Source organism: Coregonus lavaretus, assembly GCF_964263955.1.
Source record: "Coregonus lavaretus genome assembly, contig: HAP1_SCAFFOLD_1078, whole genome shotgun sequence".
Lineage (NCBI taxonomy): Eukaryota > Metazoa > Chordata > Actinopteri > Salmoniformes > Salmonidae > Coregonus > Coregonus lavaretus.
In genome coordinates this window covers 80,292-98,526 of record NW_028166972.1, presented here as the reverse complement: position 1 = coordinate 98,526, position 18,235 = coordinate 80,292, and the positions used below count along the sequence as shown (strand labels likewise).

General features: G+C 44.3%; 1 protein-coding gene and 1 pseudogene across 2 annotated transcripts in view; both read left to right on the top strand.

Moving 5' to 3' along the window:
- The window catches only part of LOC311114050 (serine/threonine-protein phosphatase 6 regulatory ankyrin repeat subunit A-like), a 71,847-nt pseudogene that overhangs the window by 4,735 nt on the left and 48,877 nt on the right, over positions 1-18,235 (top strand). The window lies entirely within an intron of this gene.
- On the top strand, positions 5,411-16,670 carry LOC311114052 (serine/threonine-protein phosphatase 6 regulatory ankyrin repeat subunit A-like; the record flags this gene model as incomplete). The annotated part of the gene is made up of 21 exons (XM_084189325.1): positions 5,411-5,498; positions 5,989-6,131; positions 7,369-7,581; positions 7,969-8,047; positions 8,285-8,399; positions 8,674-8,820; positions 9,629-9,697; positions 10,040-10,180; positions 10,736-10,847; positions 11,064-11,090; positions 11,267-11,341; positions 12,345-12,546; positions 13,085-13,172; positions 13,395-13,512; positions 13,736-13,955; positions 14,811-14,976; positions 15,190-15,335; positions 15,462-15,544; positions 15,639-15,721; positions 15,850-15,941; positions 16,147-16,670. 21 exons carry the CDS (start codon positions 5,411-5,413, stop codon positions 16,437-16,439), a joined length of 2,700 nt encoding a protein of 899 aa, XP_084045451.1. The 3' UTR covers positions 16,440-16,670.

Here is an 18,235-nt window from a genome sequence, read left to right as displayed (position 1 = left end):
GACCAGATACCACCTAGTGTTGACTACTGCTACAGAGTAATGTGCAATGCACCACAAACCTTCAAAGAAGCAATGATTTCACCAAAATCAGAGATTTGGGCTACTGCTATGAAGGAGGAGATGGATTCCCTTAGGGAAAATGATACATTCACATTGACCACACTGCCAGAGGGTAAAAATGCAGTGGGGGGCAGGTGGGTCTATGCGGTCAAAAACAATTCAGATGAGACTGAGACATACAAGGCAAGATATGTTGCAAAGGGATATAGTCAAGTGGCAGGAATAGACTATAAGGAGACTTTTTCTCCAACTGCAAATATGACATCAGTACGTTGTTTGATGCAGCTAGCAGCTCAGTATGACTTAGAGTTACATCAGATGGATGTCAAAACAGCATATCTACATGCTCCTATTGACTGTGAAGTGTACATGGAGCAACCAGAGGGTTTTGAAGTCAGGTCAGATACAGGTGAGCAACTAGTCTGCAAACTGAACAAGTCACTGTACGGCCTGAAACAGTCAGGAAGGAACTGGAACAAAATGTTGCATGATCACCATGGTTTTACACAGAACCCAGCTGATCACTGTGTTTACAACAAACAAACTGCAACAGAAAGGATCATTTTGATAATTTGGGTCAATGATCTAATTATCGCTGCTAGTGATAGTGACTCACTCACAAGTGTAAAAGAAATGTTAAGTGAAAAATTTAAGATGAAAGATCTTGGGAGGCTTAGACATTTCCTAGGCATCGATTTTACACAAAGTGAAGGGAAAATAAAGATGAGCCAAACAAGGTACATAACCAAGATACTGGAAAGGTTTGGTATGTCAACTGTAAAACAAGGTCAACACCATGTGAACAAAAAAACAAACTTTGATGGTGAACCTATTGATTCAAAAAGGTATCGTGAAGTGATAGGCAGCTTGATATATGTTATGACATGTACAAGACCGGATATCAGCTGGATTGTCAGCAAGCTGTCACAATACCTATCAGAACCAAAAGAGCAACACTGGATAACAGCTGAACATGTGTTGAGGTACTTGAAGGGGACAATGAATCAGGAGTTGTGTTACAAAAAGGGGGTGGAAAAACACAACCTCGTAGCATATAGTGATGCTGATTGGGCAGCAGATCAAAGTGACAGATGAAGCATAACAGGGTATTGTTTTAGTTTAACTAAATGTGGACCTGTTATTTCATGGAGGTCTAAGAAGCAGCCAACAGTAGCTTTATCTACATGTGAAGCAGAGTACATGGCACTGGCTGCTACTACACAAGAAAGTTTGTACCTTGTACAGTTATTGGGCCAGATGGATAGTGAGTGCCAATATGCACCAGTAACAATCTTTGAAGATAACCAAGGTGCAATTGCTCTGTCAAAGAACCCAGTATGTCGTCAGAGATGTAAACATGTTGACATCAGATATCATTTCATTCGATCTGCGCTCAGTGATGGCAAAATAAGTATTGAATATTGTCCAACGGCAGACATGGTTGCAGATGTTTTGACTAAACCTGTAACGAAGTTCAAAAATGAAAAATTATTGGGTTATATGTTTGGAATGTAAACTGACATTTGTGAGATGTATAACTGTAAGCTAAATGTGTTGATAGTTAGGTTGAATACGACTTGTACAGTATAAGAGCAAGTGGGGGTGTTAACATATAGACTAATATGTTATAAATTGTGTTCTTACACTGGTACAGTTATGCCCTATGAGAGATGTACAACTGCGCATGTGCGAAAATAAAGAAAGGGCATTTTCCCGCGTTCTGGTTGAAACACCAACGATGAACATGTGTGTTTATTCCTCCGTTAAGTAAGCCGGTATTCCTGTCCTGAAGATGACAGCACCAACAGCTGTAATAACCACATTTTAGGCTATTCAATGTTAGAAGAATAAGATATGCAAAATGATTGTTCATGAATAATTGTAATTCAGATGCCCGAGCAAATAAACAAACAAAATAGGCTAGTTTCCTTGAATCACTTAATGTTGCATTACCATAGGCCCATTGTTTTATTTAATTCATACTCGAATTAAACCACTGATTATAATGAGTTAATAATGAGAATATAGAACATATTCTGGGAATCCTACATGTTACGTGTGTATACTATACCAGAAAGCATGATCATTAGCTTCTTCTGGATTGTTTTAAATCGCGTAGCCTGTCGGAAGGCAGCGGGTGCGGCGAATAGGCTTCCAAATAGATGACTGTTGAGTTGTGAATGTCAGTGAAAGAGAGGCTCAACCAGGCATATCGCAATTTTTCTAAATACAATGGAGGGAAACAGTTTGGAAAGCAATTGGCTTATTGCTTCAAAGAGAAGAAGATGAAAATACTAATGTCTTTTTAATGATCAAAATCCTCAACTTAATTGAGGGAACAGTATCATTGGCATCGGCTATATCCCTGGTGAGTGTGCATATTCACTGTCTTTATCACTGGGTCAGTGCCACTTGAAAGTCGTGTTGAAAAAGATTCTGCTAATCTCTCTAGTCATATAAAGTGTAGTAGAATTGCGTGATTTTAAAATAATAAAAGGCCACATTTTTCCAGTGAAAAGAAACCTACTCCACCACCCGCTGCATTGAACAGCCTGTGATTGAGTTATATTATTAGCCTAAATTATGACTATCCAATTTACTAATCACATTAGGAATAGTCAGCTATTTTACATAAGTTCCGAGCTGGTCATGGGTGCACTTCAGCCACGCTCAAGGTCCTAAACGATATTATAACCGCGATTGATAATAGACAGTACTGTGCAGCCGTCTTCATCGACCTGGCCAAGGCTTTCGACTCTGTCAACCACCGCATTCTTATTGGCAGACTAAATAGCCTTGGTTTCTCAAATGACTGCCTCGCCTGGTTCACCAACTACTTCTCAGATAGAGTTCAGTGTGTCAAATCGGAGGGCCTGTTGTCTGGACCTATGGCAGTCTCTATGGGGGTGCCACAGGGTTCAATTCTTGGGCCGACACTTTTCTCCGTGTATATCAATGATGTCGCTCTTGCTGCTGGTGACTCTCAGATCCACCTCTACGCAGACGACACCATTTTGTATACATCTGGCCCTTCATTGGACACTGTGTTAACAAACCTCCAAACGAGCTTCAATGCCATACAACACTCCTTCAGTAGCCTCCAACTGCTCTTAAACACTAGTAAAACTAAATGTATGCTTTTCAATCGAACGCTGCTGGCACCCGCCCTCCCGACTAGAATCACCACTCTCGACGGGTCTGACCTAGAGTATGTGGACAACTACAAATACCTAGGTGTCTGGTTAGACTGTAAACTCTCCTTCCAGACTCACATAAAGAATCTCCAATCCAAAGTTAAATCTAGAATCGGCTTCCTATTTCGCAAACAAAGCCTCCTTCACTCATGCTGCCAAACATGCCCTCGTAAAACTGACTATCCTACCGATCCTTGACTTCGGCGATGTCATTTACAAAATAGCCTCCAACACGTTTTGTCTCCAAAGCCCCATACACTACCCACCACTGTGACCTGTACGCTCTTGTTGGCTGGTCCTCACTACATGTTCGTCGTCAAACCCACTGGCTCCAGGCCATCTATAAATCACTGCTAGGCAAATCCCCGCCTTATCTTAGCTCATTGGTCACCATAGCAGCACCCACCCGTAGTCTGCGCTCCAGCAGGTATATCTCACTGGTCATTCCCAAATCCAACACCTCCTTTGGCCGCCATTCCTTCCAGTTCTCTGCTGCCAATGACTGGAACGAATTGCAAAAATCTCTGAAGCTGGAGACTCTTATCTCCCTCACTAACTTTAAGCATCAGTTGTCAGAGCACCTTACCGATCACTGCACCTGTACACAGCCCATCTGAAATTAGGCCACCCAACTACCTCATCCCTATATTGTTATTTATTTTGCTCTTTTGCACCCCGGTATCTCTATTTGCACATAATCTCTTGCACATCTAGCATTCCAGTGTTAATACTATTGTAATTATTTTGCACTATAGCCTATTTATTGCCTTACCTCCATAACTTGCTACATTTGCACACACTGTATATATATTTTCTGTTGTATTTTTTACTTTATGTTTTTTTACCCCAAATGTAACTCTGTGTTGTTTTTATCGCACTGCTTTGCTTTATCTTGGCCAGGTCGCAGTTGTAAATGAGAACTTGTTCTCAACTGGCTTACCTGGTTAAATAAAGGTGAACAAATTTTTTTTTTTAAAATAAGTTTGCAAATGTGATGATGCATGGAATGCTTGATATTTTTCATGGAGAAAATTAGCTTCCCCAAACTTGAGAGGAAGACTGGCCTAAACGCGCTAATGTTTTCCTTTGCTAATGTCCGTCCCGCCCCCCTGTCAGCTGTCAGTTTTGTCGATGACCACGTACATAAGACACGCCAATCACCGACACCTGAAGTTCCATGACCATCACAGCCCTAGTTGTATGCTTGAGTTTGTTCAGAGGAGGCTTTGAATAAAATCCGATCTGAGTGTGAAATGCCTTACTGAGGGTAAATGGAAGCTCCTCTTGTGCCCGGCTCAGCCTTATACAGTTTAAGGTACTTTACCGTATCCATTTCAGTAAGGCCAGATTGTCCAAATTCTACCCAAATATTGATGGTACATGTGACAGGTGTAAAAGCTCCTTGGTGGACTTGACCCACATGTTCTGGTCCTGTCCCCGTCTGGCAGATTATTTGTCCACTATTTAAAACCCTTTCTGAAGCATTTGATATAAAGTTGCAGCCTAGTGCAGAAATTGCTATTTTTGGAGTACCAAACAACAATCCTTCTCTGACCAATAGACAGCTAGATGCCATTGCCTTTGCCTCCATGTTAGCCCGCAGAAGGATTTTATTGGATTGGAAATCTATCAATCCTCCCTTAGCCTCTCTTTGGCTCAAAGATCTGAAGCTGTTCCTAAAATGAGAAAAAATGAAGTTACCATTCGAGGGTCAACCAACTCATTTTATTCCTCCTGGGACCCGATGATATCCTATTTTGAACAGCTCCAAACACTTCCTCCAGATTAGTACTCTTGGCCCCACCTTGAGATTACTGCTATATAGGCCTATAAAATCACTTAATCACCTGAAATTGTTAGGCTATTACATTTTTGCTTGAAGTAACGTTGTTGTATACTTTTGTTTTGTTTTCTGACATGTAACTCAATTACTTTCCCTTTCTTTTTAAATGTGTTTGGAGGCATTCTGGGGGGAGGGGGAGGTCAAAGGGGGACTAAAAGGGGAGAAATGTACCATGTCTTTACATGTTATCTTTCATTCATTGTGAATACAAAATATATAATTTTAAAGGGAAGGCTTTGAAGCCAGATTTAGCGGATTTTGCTGTTTAGTTTTCCTCAACCTGTGTTTTGTTTCTCTCTCCTCTCCCTGTTAGATGGTGAGGCTGCTTCTCTCCAGAGGAGCCAACATTAATGCCTTTGACAAGAAGGATCGCCGAGCAATCCACTGGGCTGCTTACATGGGTGATGAGTTTACCACATCATTTACATTCTGACTAATGTCCTTTATACCAATGAATGAATGAATGAATGGACTGTGTGTTAGTCTCACAGCTCAGCTGTATGAGCCACGTCTAGTGTGTTATTATGTCAGAATCATGTACTAAGTAGGTTGATTAGATGTTTTCAGTTGTACTAACATGATGTAGGTGTTGCTTATGGTGCTGTGTACCACTGTAAACTAATCTATCTCTCCCTCTCTCTGCCTATCTCTCTGTGTTTGTATCTCTGTTTCTCTCTTAACCCCCTTACTATCTCCCTCCCCTTCTCTCTCTCTCTCTCGCTCTCTCTCTCTCTCTCTCTCTCTCTCTCTCTCTCTCTCTCTCTCTCTCTCTCTCTCTCTCTCTCTCTCTCTCTCTCTCTCTCTCTCTCTCTCTCTCTCTCTCTCTCTCTCTCTCTCTCTCTCTCTCTCTCTCTCTCTCTATTTATCCCTCCCTCTCTCTCTCTACCATAGGGCACATTGAGGTGGTGAAACTGCTGGCCTCTCATGGATCAGAGGTGTCCTGTAAAGACAAGAAGGCCTACACCCCTCTCCACTCTGCAGCCTCCAGTGGAATGATCAGTGTGGTCAAGTACCTCCTGGACCTTGGAGTGGATGTGAGTCAACACGCATTCAAATGTGTAGGGGGTTTTCATAATAGTAATGAAGAGAGAGAGGTTAGAGCCAGTGATTTGGACCAGGGGGTTTTCATAACCAAGTAATGAAGAGAGAGAGGTTGGACCAGGGGGTTTTCATAACCAAGTAATGAAGAGAGAGAGGTTGGACCAGGGGGTTTTCAGAACCAAGTAATGAAGAGAGAGAGGTTGGACCAGGGGGTTTTCATAACCAAGTAATGAAGAGAGAGAGGTTGGACCAGGGGGTTTTCAGAACCAAGTAATGAAGAGAGAGAGGTTGGACCAGGGGGTTTTCATAACCAAGTAATGAAGAGAGAGAGGTTGGACCAGGGGTTTTCAGAACCAAGTAATGAAGAGAGAGAGGTTGGACCAGGGGGTTTTCATAACCAAGTAATGAAGAGAGAGAGGTTGGACCAGGGGGTTTTCATAACCAAGTAATGAAGAGAGAGAGGTTGGACCAGGGGGTTTTCAGAACCAAGTAATGAAGAGAGAGAGGTTGGACCAGGGGGTTTTCATAACCAAGTAATGAAGAGAGAGAGGTTGGACCAGGGGGTTTTCATAACCAAGTAATGAAGAGAGAGAGGTTGGACCAGGGGGTTTTCAGAACCAAGTAATGAAGAGAGAGAGGTTGGACCAGGGGGTTTTCATAACCAAGTAATGAAGAGAGAGAGGTTGGACCAGGGGGTTTTCAGAACCAAGTAATGAAGAGAGAGAGGTTGGACCAGGGGGTTTTCAGAACCAAGTAATGAAGAGAGAGAGGTTGGACCAGGGGGTTTTCAGAACCAAGTAATGAAGAGAGAGAGGTTGGACCAGGGGGTTTTCAGAACCAAGTAATGAAGAGAGAGAGGTTGGACCAGGGGGTTTTCATAACCAAGTAATGAAGAGAGAGAGGTTGGACCAGGGGGTTTTCAGAACCAAGTAATGAAGAGAGAGAGGTTGGACCAGGGGGTTTTCATAACCAAGTAATGAAGAGAGAGAGGTTGGACCAGGGGGTTTTCAGAACCAAGTAATGAAGAGAGAGAGGTTGGACCAGGGGGTTTTCATAACCAAGTAATGAAGAGAGAGAGGTTGGACCAGGGGTTTTTCATAACCAAGTGATGAAGAGAGAGAGGTTGGACCAGGGGGGTTTCAGAACCAAGTGACCTGATCAGGAATGTATTGTTTTGTTCTCCCCCCCCCCCCCCCCTCTCCACTCTTTTCCCTCCCTTGCTCCCTCCAGATAAATGAGCCCAATGGTTACGGTAACACCCCCCTCCACGTGGCATGCTACAACGGGCAGGACGTGGTGGTGAATGAGCTGATCGAGTGCGGCGCCAACGTGAACCAGGTGAACGAGAAGGGTTTCGCCCCACTCCACTTCACGGCCGCCTCGCGCCATGGGGCGCTCTGCTTGGAGCTGCTGGTGGGCAACGGGGCCCTCGTCAACATCAAGGTGAGGAGACCGGATGACCAACACTGTGTCTGAACTAAATAACACCCTATTCCCTATGTAGTGCACTACTTTTGACCAGGGGCCCATAGAGCAAGGAGCCGTGATGACACTGCCTGTGTCCCAAATGGCACCCTGTTCCCTTTATAAGTACACTACTTTGGTTCAAAAAGTAGTTCACTATGAAGAGAATAGGGTGCCATTTGGGACGCACACACTGACGCAGCACATGGCTTAGTATTTGGCCCTGGTCTACATTCAAATACCAATGGAATAGGCCTAACAATGCAAACTAAATGCCATCAAGCGCTCCTCCAATACGTGTTTGATTTTGCCTGTTGTCAGCAGCACAGACTGCCGTGTGAACCATCTTTGTCTTTCTATCTGCAGAGTAAAGATGGAAAGACCCCCCTCCACATGACGGCCATCCACGGACGCTTCTCCAGATCTCAAGCCATCATCCAGAATGGTGAGTCGCTGTGAATGCTCTCAACTGAATATATATGAACCAGTAGGCTCTTCAGCATTGTCTTTAGTCTTCAAACCATGATTCACTGGCACAGAGCAATGTTACTTGCAATGTGGTTGAACATGAAGCTTCATGAGGCCTCTAGGGTCAAGTGGTTGACGTGTGTGTGTGTCTGTGTGTGTGTCTGTGTGTGTGTGTCTGTGTGTGTGTGTCTGTGTGTGTGTGTGTGTTCTGTAGGTGCTGAGATCGACTGTGAAGAAAATAATGGAAACACACCCCTGCACATCTCTGCTCGCTACGGCCACGAGTTACTCATCAATACACTCATCACGAACGGAGCTGACACAGCCAAGTGAGAACACACACACACACAGTTTCCAGCAATAATGCAACATGCATCTGCAATTCTGTCATTGACCGAATTCCCGCTTGGAGACTATGCTCAACACATTGTGGTGTGTGGGGGGTTGAAAGACAGGGCATTGCAGCATGCTGATGTGTTGATCTGCTGTGGGGTTTAATGAGGACTGTGATGTGGTGCTGTTTCCAATCTTAGCTGAATCAACTGTAAGTCACTCTGGATAAGAGTGTCTGCTTAAAGTCTAAAATGTAAAAATGTGTTGCAGGCGAGGCGTCCATGGGATGTTCCGCCTCCACCTGGCTGCTCTCAGTGGGTTCTCTGACTGCTGTCGGAAGCTCCTCTCATCAGGCTTTGATATAGACACCCCTGACGACTTTGGAAGGACCTGTTTACATGCTGCAGCAGCTGGAGGGTGAGTGGACTGGTCCAGGCTTTACACCAAGGAATATTTAGTTCATGAACTGGAAAGCCACCAGAAAGAACAAACACATATTCACACTCTTACATTTCACATTGTTTAGCAGTATAAAAAAATCGTTTAGATCATTAGTGCGGTATCATTTCTGTATAATGTGGTTCCATGCCATGGTGGTATTGACTTGCGCTCTGGTCTAAATTGTCTTTATATCTTCTTGAAAGAGAAGAGAAACCTGCAAACTGCTCTTGCTAGTATCACTTTTTATTATTGCTTTTATTAGCATTATAAAAACAGTGATACTAGCAAGAGCAGTGTACGGGTTTCTCTTTTCTTTAAGGTTCTCATTGTTACCATCCACCTGATAGCTCAGATGTGAAAGGGCCTTTCTGAACTTGATATCTTGTTACCATCCACCTGATATCTCAGATGAACGAGAGCCTTTCTGAACTTGATATCTTGTTACCATCCACCTGATAGCTCAGATGTACGAGAGCCTTTCTGAACTTGATATCTTGTTACCATCCACCTGATAGCTCAGATGTACGAGAGCCTTTCTGAACTTGATATCTTGTTACCATCCACCTGATAGCTCAGATGAACGAGAGCCTTTCTGAACTTGATATCTTGTTACCATCCACCTGATAGCTCAGATGTACGAGAGCCTTTCTGAACTTGATATTTTGTTACCATCCACCTGATAGCTCAGATGTACGAGAGCCTTTCTGAACTTGATATCTTGTTACCATCCACCTGATAGCTCAGATGTACGAGAGCCTTTCTGAACTTGATATCTTGTTACCAGGAACCTGGACTGTCTGAATCTGCTGCTCAACACAGGGGCAGACTTCAACAGAAAGGACAGCTTCGGAAGGTCTGTCTGTGGCATCAAATAACTTTCATATGTGATCTTTATGATAATGGGGAATATAGTATAGGGGCATATAGGAATTATTATGGGAAAGATTGGGCGGCAGGTAGCCTAGCGGTTAAGAGCGTTGGGTCAGTAACCGAAAGGTTGCTGGTTCAAATCCCCTAGCTGACTAGGTGAAAAATCTATGTGCCCTGCAGAAAGGCACTTAACCCTAATTGCTCCTGTAAGTCGCACTGGATAAGAGTGTCTGCTAAATGACGTAAATGTAAAATGTAAATGTTATACAGCTCCAATAAGCTGTTTCTGTTGTTGATGTTGAATGGTTTCTGTGCGTTCTTCTAGGAGTCCTCTGCATTATGCGGCAGCCAATTGTAACTACCAGTGTCTGTTTGCCTTGGTGGGGTCTGGGGCCAGTGTGAACGATCTGGATAAAAGGGGTTGCACCCCGCTCCACTACGCTGCTGCCTCCGACACAGACGGAAAGTACGTCTCACACCTCTCTTACTGTTGTGTGTGTTGTGGTGCCATGACCTTTCACATTTCACTGTAGTCTGGAGAGTATGTTGTGGTGCCATGACCTTTCACATTTCACTGTAGTCTGGAGAGTATGTTGTGGTGCCATGACCTTTCACATTTCACTGTAGTCTGGAGAGTATGTTGTGGTGCCATGACCTTTCACATTTCACTGTAGTCTGGAGAGTATGTTGTGGTGCCATGACCTTTCACATTTCACTGTAGTCTGGAGAGTATGTTGTGGTGCCATGACCTTTCACATTTCACTGTAGTCTGGAGAGTATGTTGTGGTGCCATGACCTTTCACATTTCACTGTAGTCTGGAGAGTATGTTGTGGTGCCATGACCTTTCACATTTCACTGTAGTCTAGAGTATGTTGTTGGTCGTGTTTGAATACATACTAGTGTTAAATCTGCAGTGTGAAAGCTTGGCCACGTCTCCTTTGGGAAAGTGTCTCTGCTTGCTTATCTGTCTGTCTTGATGTTGGTATAATGATTAGTGAACTCTTGACCTCTGACCTCTAGGTGTCTGGAATATTTGCTGCGAAACGACGCTAACCCAGGGATCAGGGACAATCAGGGCTACAACGCAGTCCATTACGCGTCTGCGTACGGACACCGCCTCTGTCTGGAGCTGGTGAGTCAGAACCACAGGGGACTAGACGCCCTGCATTCACAGACCATTTTGTCTGCGTCCCAAATGGCTGTAGGGCCCATAGGGCTCTGGTCAAACGTAATGCACTATATAGGGAATAGGGTGCCATTTGGGACAGACGTTGATATTCAGTAGGTTTTAAGGTGTGGTTGCATGTTTGTCGTGGCCGCATCGTCACTCTTGATGTTCTTTTTCCAGATTGCAAGTGAAACACCTTTAGATGTGGTAAGTACCAGTTGGTTACTTTTCCTCACACTAGCTTGTTTAAGATACGAATGCAACACCCCAGTATGTCTGCAGGGGCTGGTCACTGAGATTTACAACATGAAACATGCTACTAGACTAACCTTCAAAGTAAATATGTTACAAGTCTAAACTGGCCCGTCCTTGTCTTTCCCCAGCTAATGGAAACCTCAGGGACAGACATCCTGAACGACTCTGATGTCAGAGCTCCCATCAGCCCCCTACACTTAGCTGTGAGTAAAGCCTACCTGCTCCTGTAGGGGTCTCGCCACATGACAAATGGCACCCTATTCCCTATTTAGTGCACTACTTTTGACCAGAGCCTTATGGGCCCAGATCAAAAGTACTGCACTACATGGGAAATAGGGTGCTATCTGGGATGCAGGCATGGTGTTGTTTTTCCACGAAAAGTTGATTGTCCAGACACTCACACACCATGTTCCTATCTGTTCCTGATTAGTGTAAAATACATGCATATTTTGACACGGTGATGATGAGGATGATTTCCTTATTTTGCCATTTGAGTTAATCAACCTCCAACAGAGGAGAAGTAGAGTGTTTCTAAATCTCACGCTTGGCAGGGACCTTCGATGTTGATGCTGGGCGGGAGAAAAAATGGGCACCCGATTTGAGAGACACTGGTCTACTTTAGGGGTCTAGGACTGTTTCTGTTCAGGCATACCACTGGTCTACTATAGGACATTGATTATATTAAGAGTGTATTTCTGTTCAGGCATACCACTGGTCTACTATAGGACATTGATTATATTAGGAGTGTATATCTGTTCAGGCATACCACTGGTCTACTATAGGACATTGATTATATTAGGAGTGTATTTCTGTTCAGGCGTACCACTGGTCTACTATAGGACATTGATTATATTAGGAGTGTATATCTGTTCTGGCATACCACTGGTCTACTATAGGACATTGATTATATTAGGAGTGTATATCTGTTCAGGCATACCACTGGTCTACTATAGGACATTGATTATATTAGGAGTGTATATCTGTTCAGGCATACCACTGGTCTACTATAGGACATTGATTATATTAGGAGTGTATATCTGTTCAGGCATACCACTGGTCTACTATAGGACATTGATTATATTAGGAGTGTATTTCTGTTCTGGCATACCACTGGTCTACTATAGGACATTGATTATATTAGGAGTGTATATCTGTTCAGGCATACCACTGGACTTTGCTTCAGACTGTGTGTTTGTTTCCATTCAGGCGTACCACGGCCACCACCATGCTATGGAGGTCCTGGTTCAGTCTCTGCTGGATCTAGACGTGAGGAACAGCCAGGGGCGCACCCCTCTGGACCTGGCTGCCTTTAAAGGCCATGTGGAGTGTGTTGACGTCCTCATCAACCAGGGAGCCTCCATCCTGGTTAAAGACTTCACCCTGAAGAGGACCCCCATCCACGCTGCAGGTACGCATAGGATATCACGTAAGACCTAGAGATTCTGTAATTCAAAAGTTTTCCTTACCAAGATGGACATTTGTTTGGTCATGTTGCTAGGACGCCAATGTCCACTCTAGGGATATTATATAGCATAGTGTGAAAATGCCCACTACACACTGATCTAAGGTCATGTTTTGTCATTATTGCTGAGGATCTGGGGAGGGTAAGCTGATCCTAGATCAGTGCACAGGGGGACTTCTATCCAGAGCCAGGTACACAGCTAGCAGGTGACAGGCTTCGAGGGCCTCAGCCCCAAAATGTTTTATTATCTGCTGTGTTAACATCATGAGGATGTCATCTACCAATACCACTGTTCTAGAAATCTGTCTGTTCATGTGAAGGTAATAGTCGTCCAGCAATCAGCTCATATCCTCTCTGTTTAGCCTCCTCTAGCTACCAACGGTCAATCATCTCACATTCTTATATCCTCTCTGTTTATCCTCCTCTAGCTACCAACGGTCAATCATCTCACATTCTTATATCCTCTCTGTTTAGCCTCCTCTAGCTACCAACGGTCATTCGGAGTGTTTGCGTTTGCTGATTGGAAATGCTGACCTCCAGAGTGCAGTGGACGTTCAAGACGGGAATGGACAGTAAGTCAATTGGGTTTTGGATACAATTCCTGAAATAAAGAGATTTTGACACTAGTTCTACGTCCCAAATGGCACCCTATGCCCTACTTGGTGCACTACTTTAAACCAGAACCCTATGGGCTCGGGTCAAAAGTAGTGTACCATATAGGGAATAGGTTGCCATTTGGGACTCAGCCTGGTTATTACCAGTTTGTAATATGACCTTGTTGTCTTGTGTATCAGAACCCCTCTGATGCTGTCAGTGCTGAGCGGACACACAGACTGTGTGTACTCACTACTCAACAAGGGAGCCAGCGTAGAAGCCAAAGACAAGTGGGGCAGAACAGCGCTACACAGAGGGGTGAGGAGGAGAGCTGGCTGTATACGCTCACACACAGAAAGAGACGGGGAGGCTCAAATATACATATTATCTTCAGAAAAGTAGTTGTCCATGGGTAGTGGTGTATTCATCCCTGTAGGGGGACCTGCCTCCAGACATCATTTGTAATAATTGATGATTCATTATTATATCATTGATTATTAGTTATTCAAATCCATTCTTGTCTCCCTGCCCTTCCTCCCAGGCGTTGACGGGTCATGAGGAGTGTGTGGAGGCCCTGCTGCAGCACAGCGCCAGCTTCCTGGTTCGGGACTGTAAGGGGCGGACCCCTGTCCACCTGGCGGCGGAATCCGGACACATCGGGGTGCTGGGGGGACTCCTACACGCCGCCCAGTCAGTGGAGACCCTCCCCGTCATCACAGACAACCAGGGCTACACGCCACTACACTGGGCCTGCTACAACGGTACGTACTGGACTAACGGAACACTAGATATTTTCTGATTTTCTCTCTTCAGCACCGTAAACATGTCCCTGAATTAGGCAGGCCATACAACTAGGGGTGTAACTATTCGATTTGTATCACGATTCGTGGTTGTCGATACGATTCAAGGACGATATTGGTTCATTTAGAACGATACGATCCGAAACGATTCAGTGACTTGAAATCGATTCAGTAACCTTTTAGCCAAAAATTCAACCAGTGTGACTGAAATAAATACCTGGATACTGGACAGTGCAGGTGAAGTTTCCTAGATTCCTGTTTCTTGTAAGGACCGCAATGGTGGCTTGATAATTTCTCGCTCGTCGGCTTCTCCTCTGTCGTCCGCCATGCTATGTTTTGTTGTCTTTGCGCCTTTGCGCTGCTGCTGGCGTGGGGCGATGACGTCACGGATAGGCAGACTGAATCGAGTAATGTTTAAAGCCTTTATCATTAAAAGTGCTAAGAAAAAACATCCATATAAAGTCTGACGTGCTTAAATCCAATGGGTTATTTCCTAGTATCGATACAATCGATTTATTACATTTTAAAACGATGTTAGAGTGATATATGTTGTCCAAAAGGCCAACTCACCGAGCACAGATCGATGTAGTTGGATCATAGGAATATAAATCGATACATCGATGTAGTAGATGGATCGTTACACCCCTACATACAACGGTACGTACTGACTAACTGGACTGTAGCTCTGTTCTCTCCTCCATGAAGTGTACACTCATTCACTCCCTCTTGTGGCTTGAAAAGCATTCGATTGGTGTGGACGGAGCCATGTGGGGGAATGAACAAGACTACAACAGAATTAGGGGTTATGACTCTCAGTGGAGGACCTTACACTGAAACAGGACTTTGTCATAGCATATGTCACCGAGGGCAACTCGTTCAGCCCCCTCCACTGTGCTGTGATCAATGACAACGAGGGGGCTGCAGAGATGCTGATTGACACTCTGGGGCCGGCCATTGTCAACGCCACTGACACCAAGAACCGGTAACTACAGCACATGACAAAGTCCTTTTCTTCTGGAGAATAATGTTGTCTTGGGAATAAAATGACCTCTGGGGTTGGATGAGGGATTGTAGATTACTTTTAATACATCTATTAGTGATTTTATATTTCTATGGTATAAACAGGGTTAATTGAACAAACTTGTTTATAACAGTCCTACATGATATCGGTGAAATAAGTTTCCTCTCTCTCCAGGACCCCCCTGCATGCGGCGGCTTTCACGGACCACGTGGAGTGTCTTCAGCTGCTGCTAGGCCACAACGCCCAGGTCAACTCCCCCGATGCCTCCGGGAAGACCTCCCTCATGATGGCTGCTGAGAACGGACAAACCAACGCTGTCGGTACGCAGCCCCCTCTCCTCCGCTTTGCCTCGCCCAGCCGGCTTAAGTTCAACATGTCTGTTTTACATTTTAATAAGTCGCTTCATTTCCTAATTGAGTTTCTTTATGTTTCTCTGTCTGTGTCAGAGCTGTTGGTGAGCAGTGCCAAAGCAGAGCTCACCCTGCAGGATGCAGTCAAGAACACTGCTCTTCATCTGGCCTGCAGTAAGGTGAGCATCCCCACATGAAGATGACGTTCATCTGAACAGTTGGCTCTCTCTGGTTGAAATTTTGGTCTGACATGTTTGACTCTGGTTTTTAAAGGGGCATGAAACCAGTGCTTTGTTGATATTGGAGAAGATTACAGACAGGAACCTCATCAACTCGACTAACGCAGCCTTACAGACGTACGTATGGTTCAGCTGTATTAATTGGGCCAGAAGAATTAGAAGAAGTGCACTATATAGGGAATAGTCTGGCATTTGGGAGGTATCCTCATTTGCTGCTGGCTAATCTGACGGTACTTTCTCCTCAGGCCGTTACACGTTGCAGCCAGAAATGGTCTGACGGTGGTGGTTCAGGAGCTACTAGTGAAGGGTGCTAGCGTGCTCGCAGTCGATGAGAATGGTAAGATCCATAACGCTAACACCGTTTTCTTCTGTACTTCTCTTCTCAATGTGTCCACAATTGTTTCTCTCTAGTCCACTGCTTGGTTATTGTCTTAACTTTGTATCTCCTAGCCTGCTGTTATTTCATGTTTTTCACCAAAAGTGTTATAGTAAACGGTGATGCTCCTGAAGTGACCCTCTGCTGTTCTGTTTGAACCCCTCAGGTTACACGCCTGCCTTGGCCTGCGCCCCCAACAAAGACGTGGCGGACTGCCTGGCGCTGATCCTGGCCACCATGATGCCCGTGTCCCCCTGCAACCCGGCGCCCAGCCTGTCCTTCAGTGCCATTAACCACTACACCACCAGCCCCTCCAAGAGTGTGACCTTCGACAGCCTGCCCGTGCTGCGCAGCGAGCACAGCTCCTACTGCAGCTTCAACAACATCGGCCACCGCGACCACGATGGAGGCTTCTACAAGGATGAGGAACTCAACGACTCAGACTCAGAGACATACTGAGGGGGGGGGTGGTCGCTGCCCAGGAGGGGAGCCAAGGGCAGGCGGATGGACAGTGAAGTGGGGCAGAGGCCACAAACAAATCCACACATACACACCGTGTCTTAAATCACCATAGCCAGCTTTGGGAGGGCACGAGCCGAGACAGTCCGCACAGGAGCCTTAAGAGTCCTGCAGATGGAGAGAGAGAAATGGAGGGAGGGAGGGAGGGAGAGGGGGAGGCACAACAGGCTGGCTGGCCACACTCATCCTCTCGTACCACCAGGTGTCCTTCCAGCAGATACTGGACTTCAGAGGAACTGCTGCTGCTATACCCCACCTTTACCTTTACCCACAAAGGTCCTAAACGGTAGAAACTGTCCAGCCAACAGACAGACGGACACCTTATGACGGCAATAACCTGTAGTCCAAGGGGATAGTAGCACTTCACTGAGTGAAAAACAGACATGGACCAAAAGATGTGGAAGAAGCCTTTTCAAAACCTGTTTTGACAGTAGAAATGGGATTGAGCGTTTTGGGCTGAGAAAAAACATAAGGAGTGATGTTTCATTTAAGTTTTATGAGAGTGATGGTCATGTTTATCCGCACACGAAGACAGTCAGAACGCACCTAGCCTCTTGTCTGTAATCCATGTGGGAGGAGGGGAAATCATTTATTTTTTATGAACAAACATTTTAATAACATCATTCATGTCTTAAGCTCCTGACCCTCTGTGGGAACCAAAAAATCGTAGTATTTGCTCTCATGAGTAATTTCAAAGAATTTCCATCCCCAATGGCACCCTATTCCCTTTATAGTACACTACTTAAGACCAGGGCCCATAGGGTTCTGGTCAAAAGTAGTGTATTCTATAAAGAATAGGGTGCCATTTAGGACGTAAAGTTTTGCATTTGTATGACAGGACTATTTACATTTGTGTTATTAAACCTACCTGTCCTTTGCGCTCTAGAAAATATTTTAGAAAGAATACATGAATGAATAATTTACTTTCTTGTGATATTTATGTCATCATTTTGTGCCTTCTTTAGTTACTGGGGGGAGGTTAGGAGAGTAGGGGCAGCTGTATGAGCGAAAACAATGATGCACACTAAGTACTACAACGTTTGTGAAAAGCACTGATACTATTCCGAGGCATACGAGGGGGAAAACATGCCTCCCTTGGAGAGGAGAAACACTGTAAACCAATGGTAGGACAGCAGCATTTAGATTTTCTTCTGTTGAAAAAAAAAAAATCTATATTATTTGTCTTGGTCTTATAAGCAATGTATTTTGACAGGTTTTGCTTGCTTAACTTCTTCAAAAAAATGAAACCACTCAATCATTTTATGTGATTGCTTGTTCAAACCCCCGTTTTTGTATCTTTTTGAAAATCATTTTAACTGGAAATATGTACAATACATATGCTATGTTCGTCAAATCAGGAACAGGAGGTTCACAGTTTTTTTCGTGTCCTTTTTTTTTTATTTAAAAGGATGAAACTAGCATGTACATATGAAATAGTGACTGAATTCGAAACTCCCATGAATTCTTTCAGTATCTGAAGATTGCTGTATATTTTATGAGTAATAAAATAAAGAAATGAGTTATCTGTTGTATGTGACAACTGCAGTATCAATTTCTAGGTGACAGTGGTGCTAATCCCAAAAGAAAGGCTACATACAACAAGGAACAAGAAGTCTATTGGCAAAGTGATGAATATTGCATGTACCTTGGCCTAACGGTGTGGGTTATGTATTTTATTTTTCATGGCGTCCTCAACATTACAGTTTTAAGGGCAACAATAGCCTACATTTGTTTAC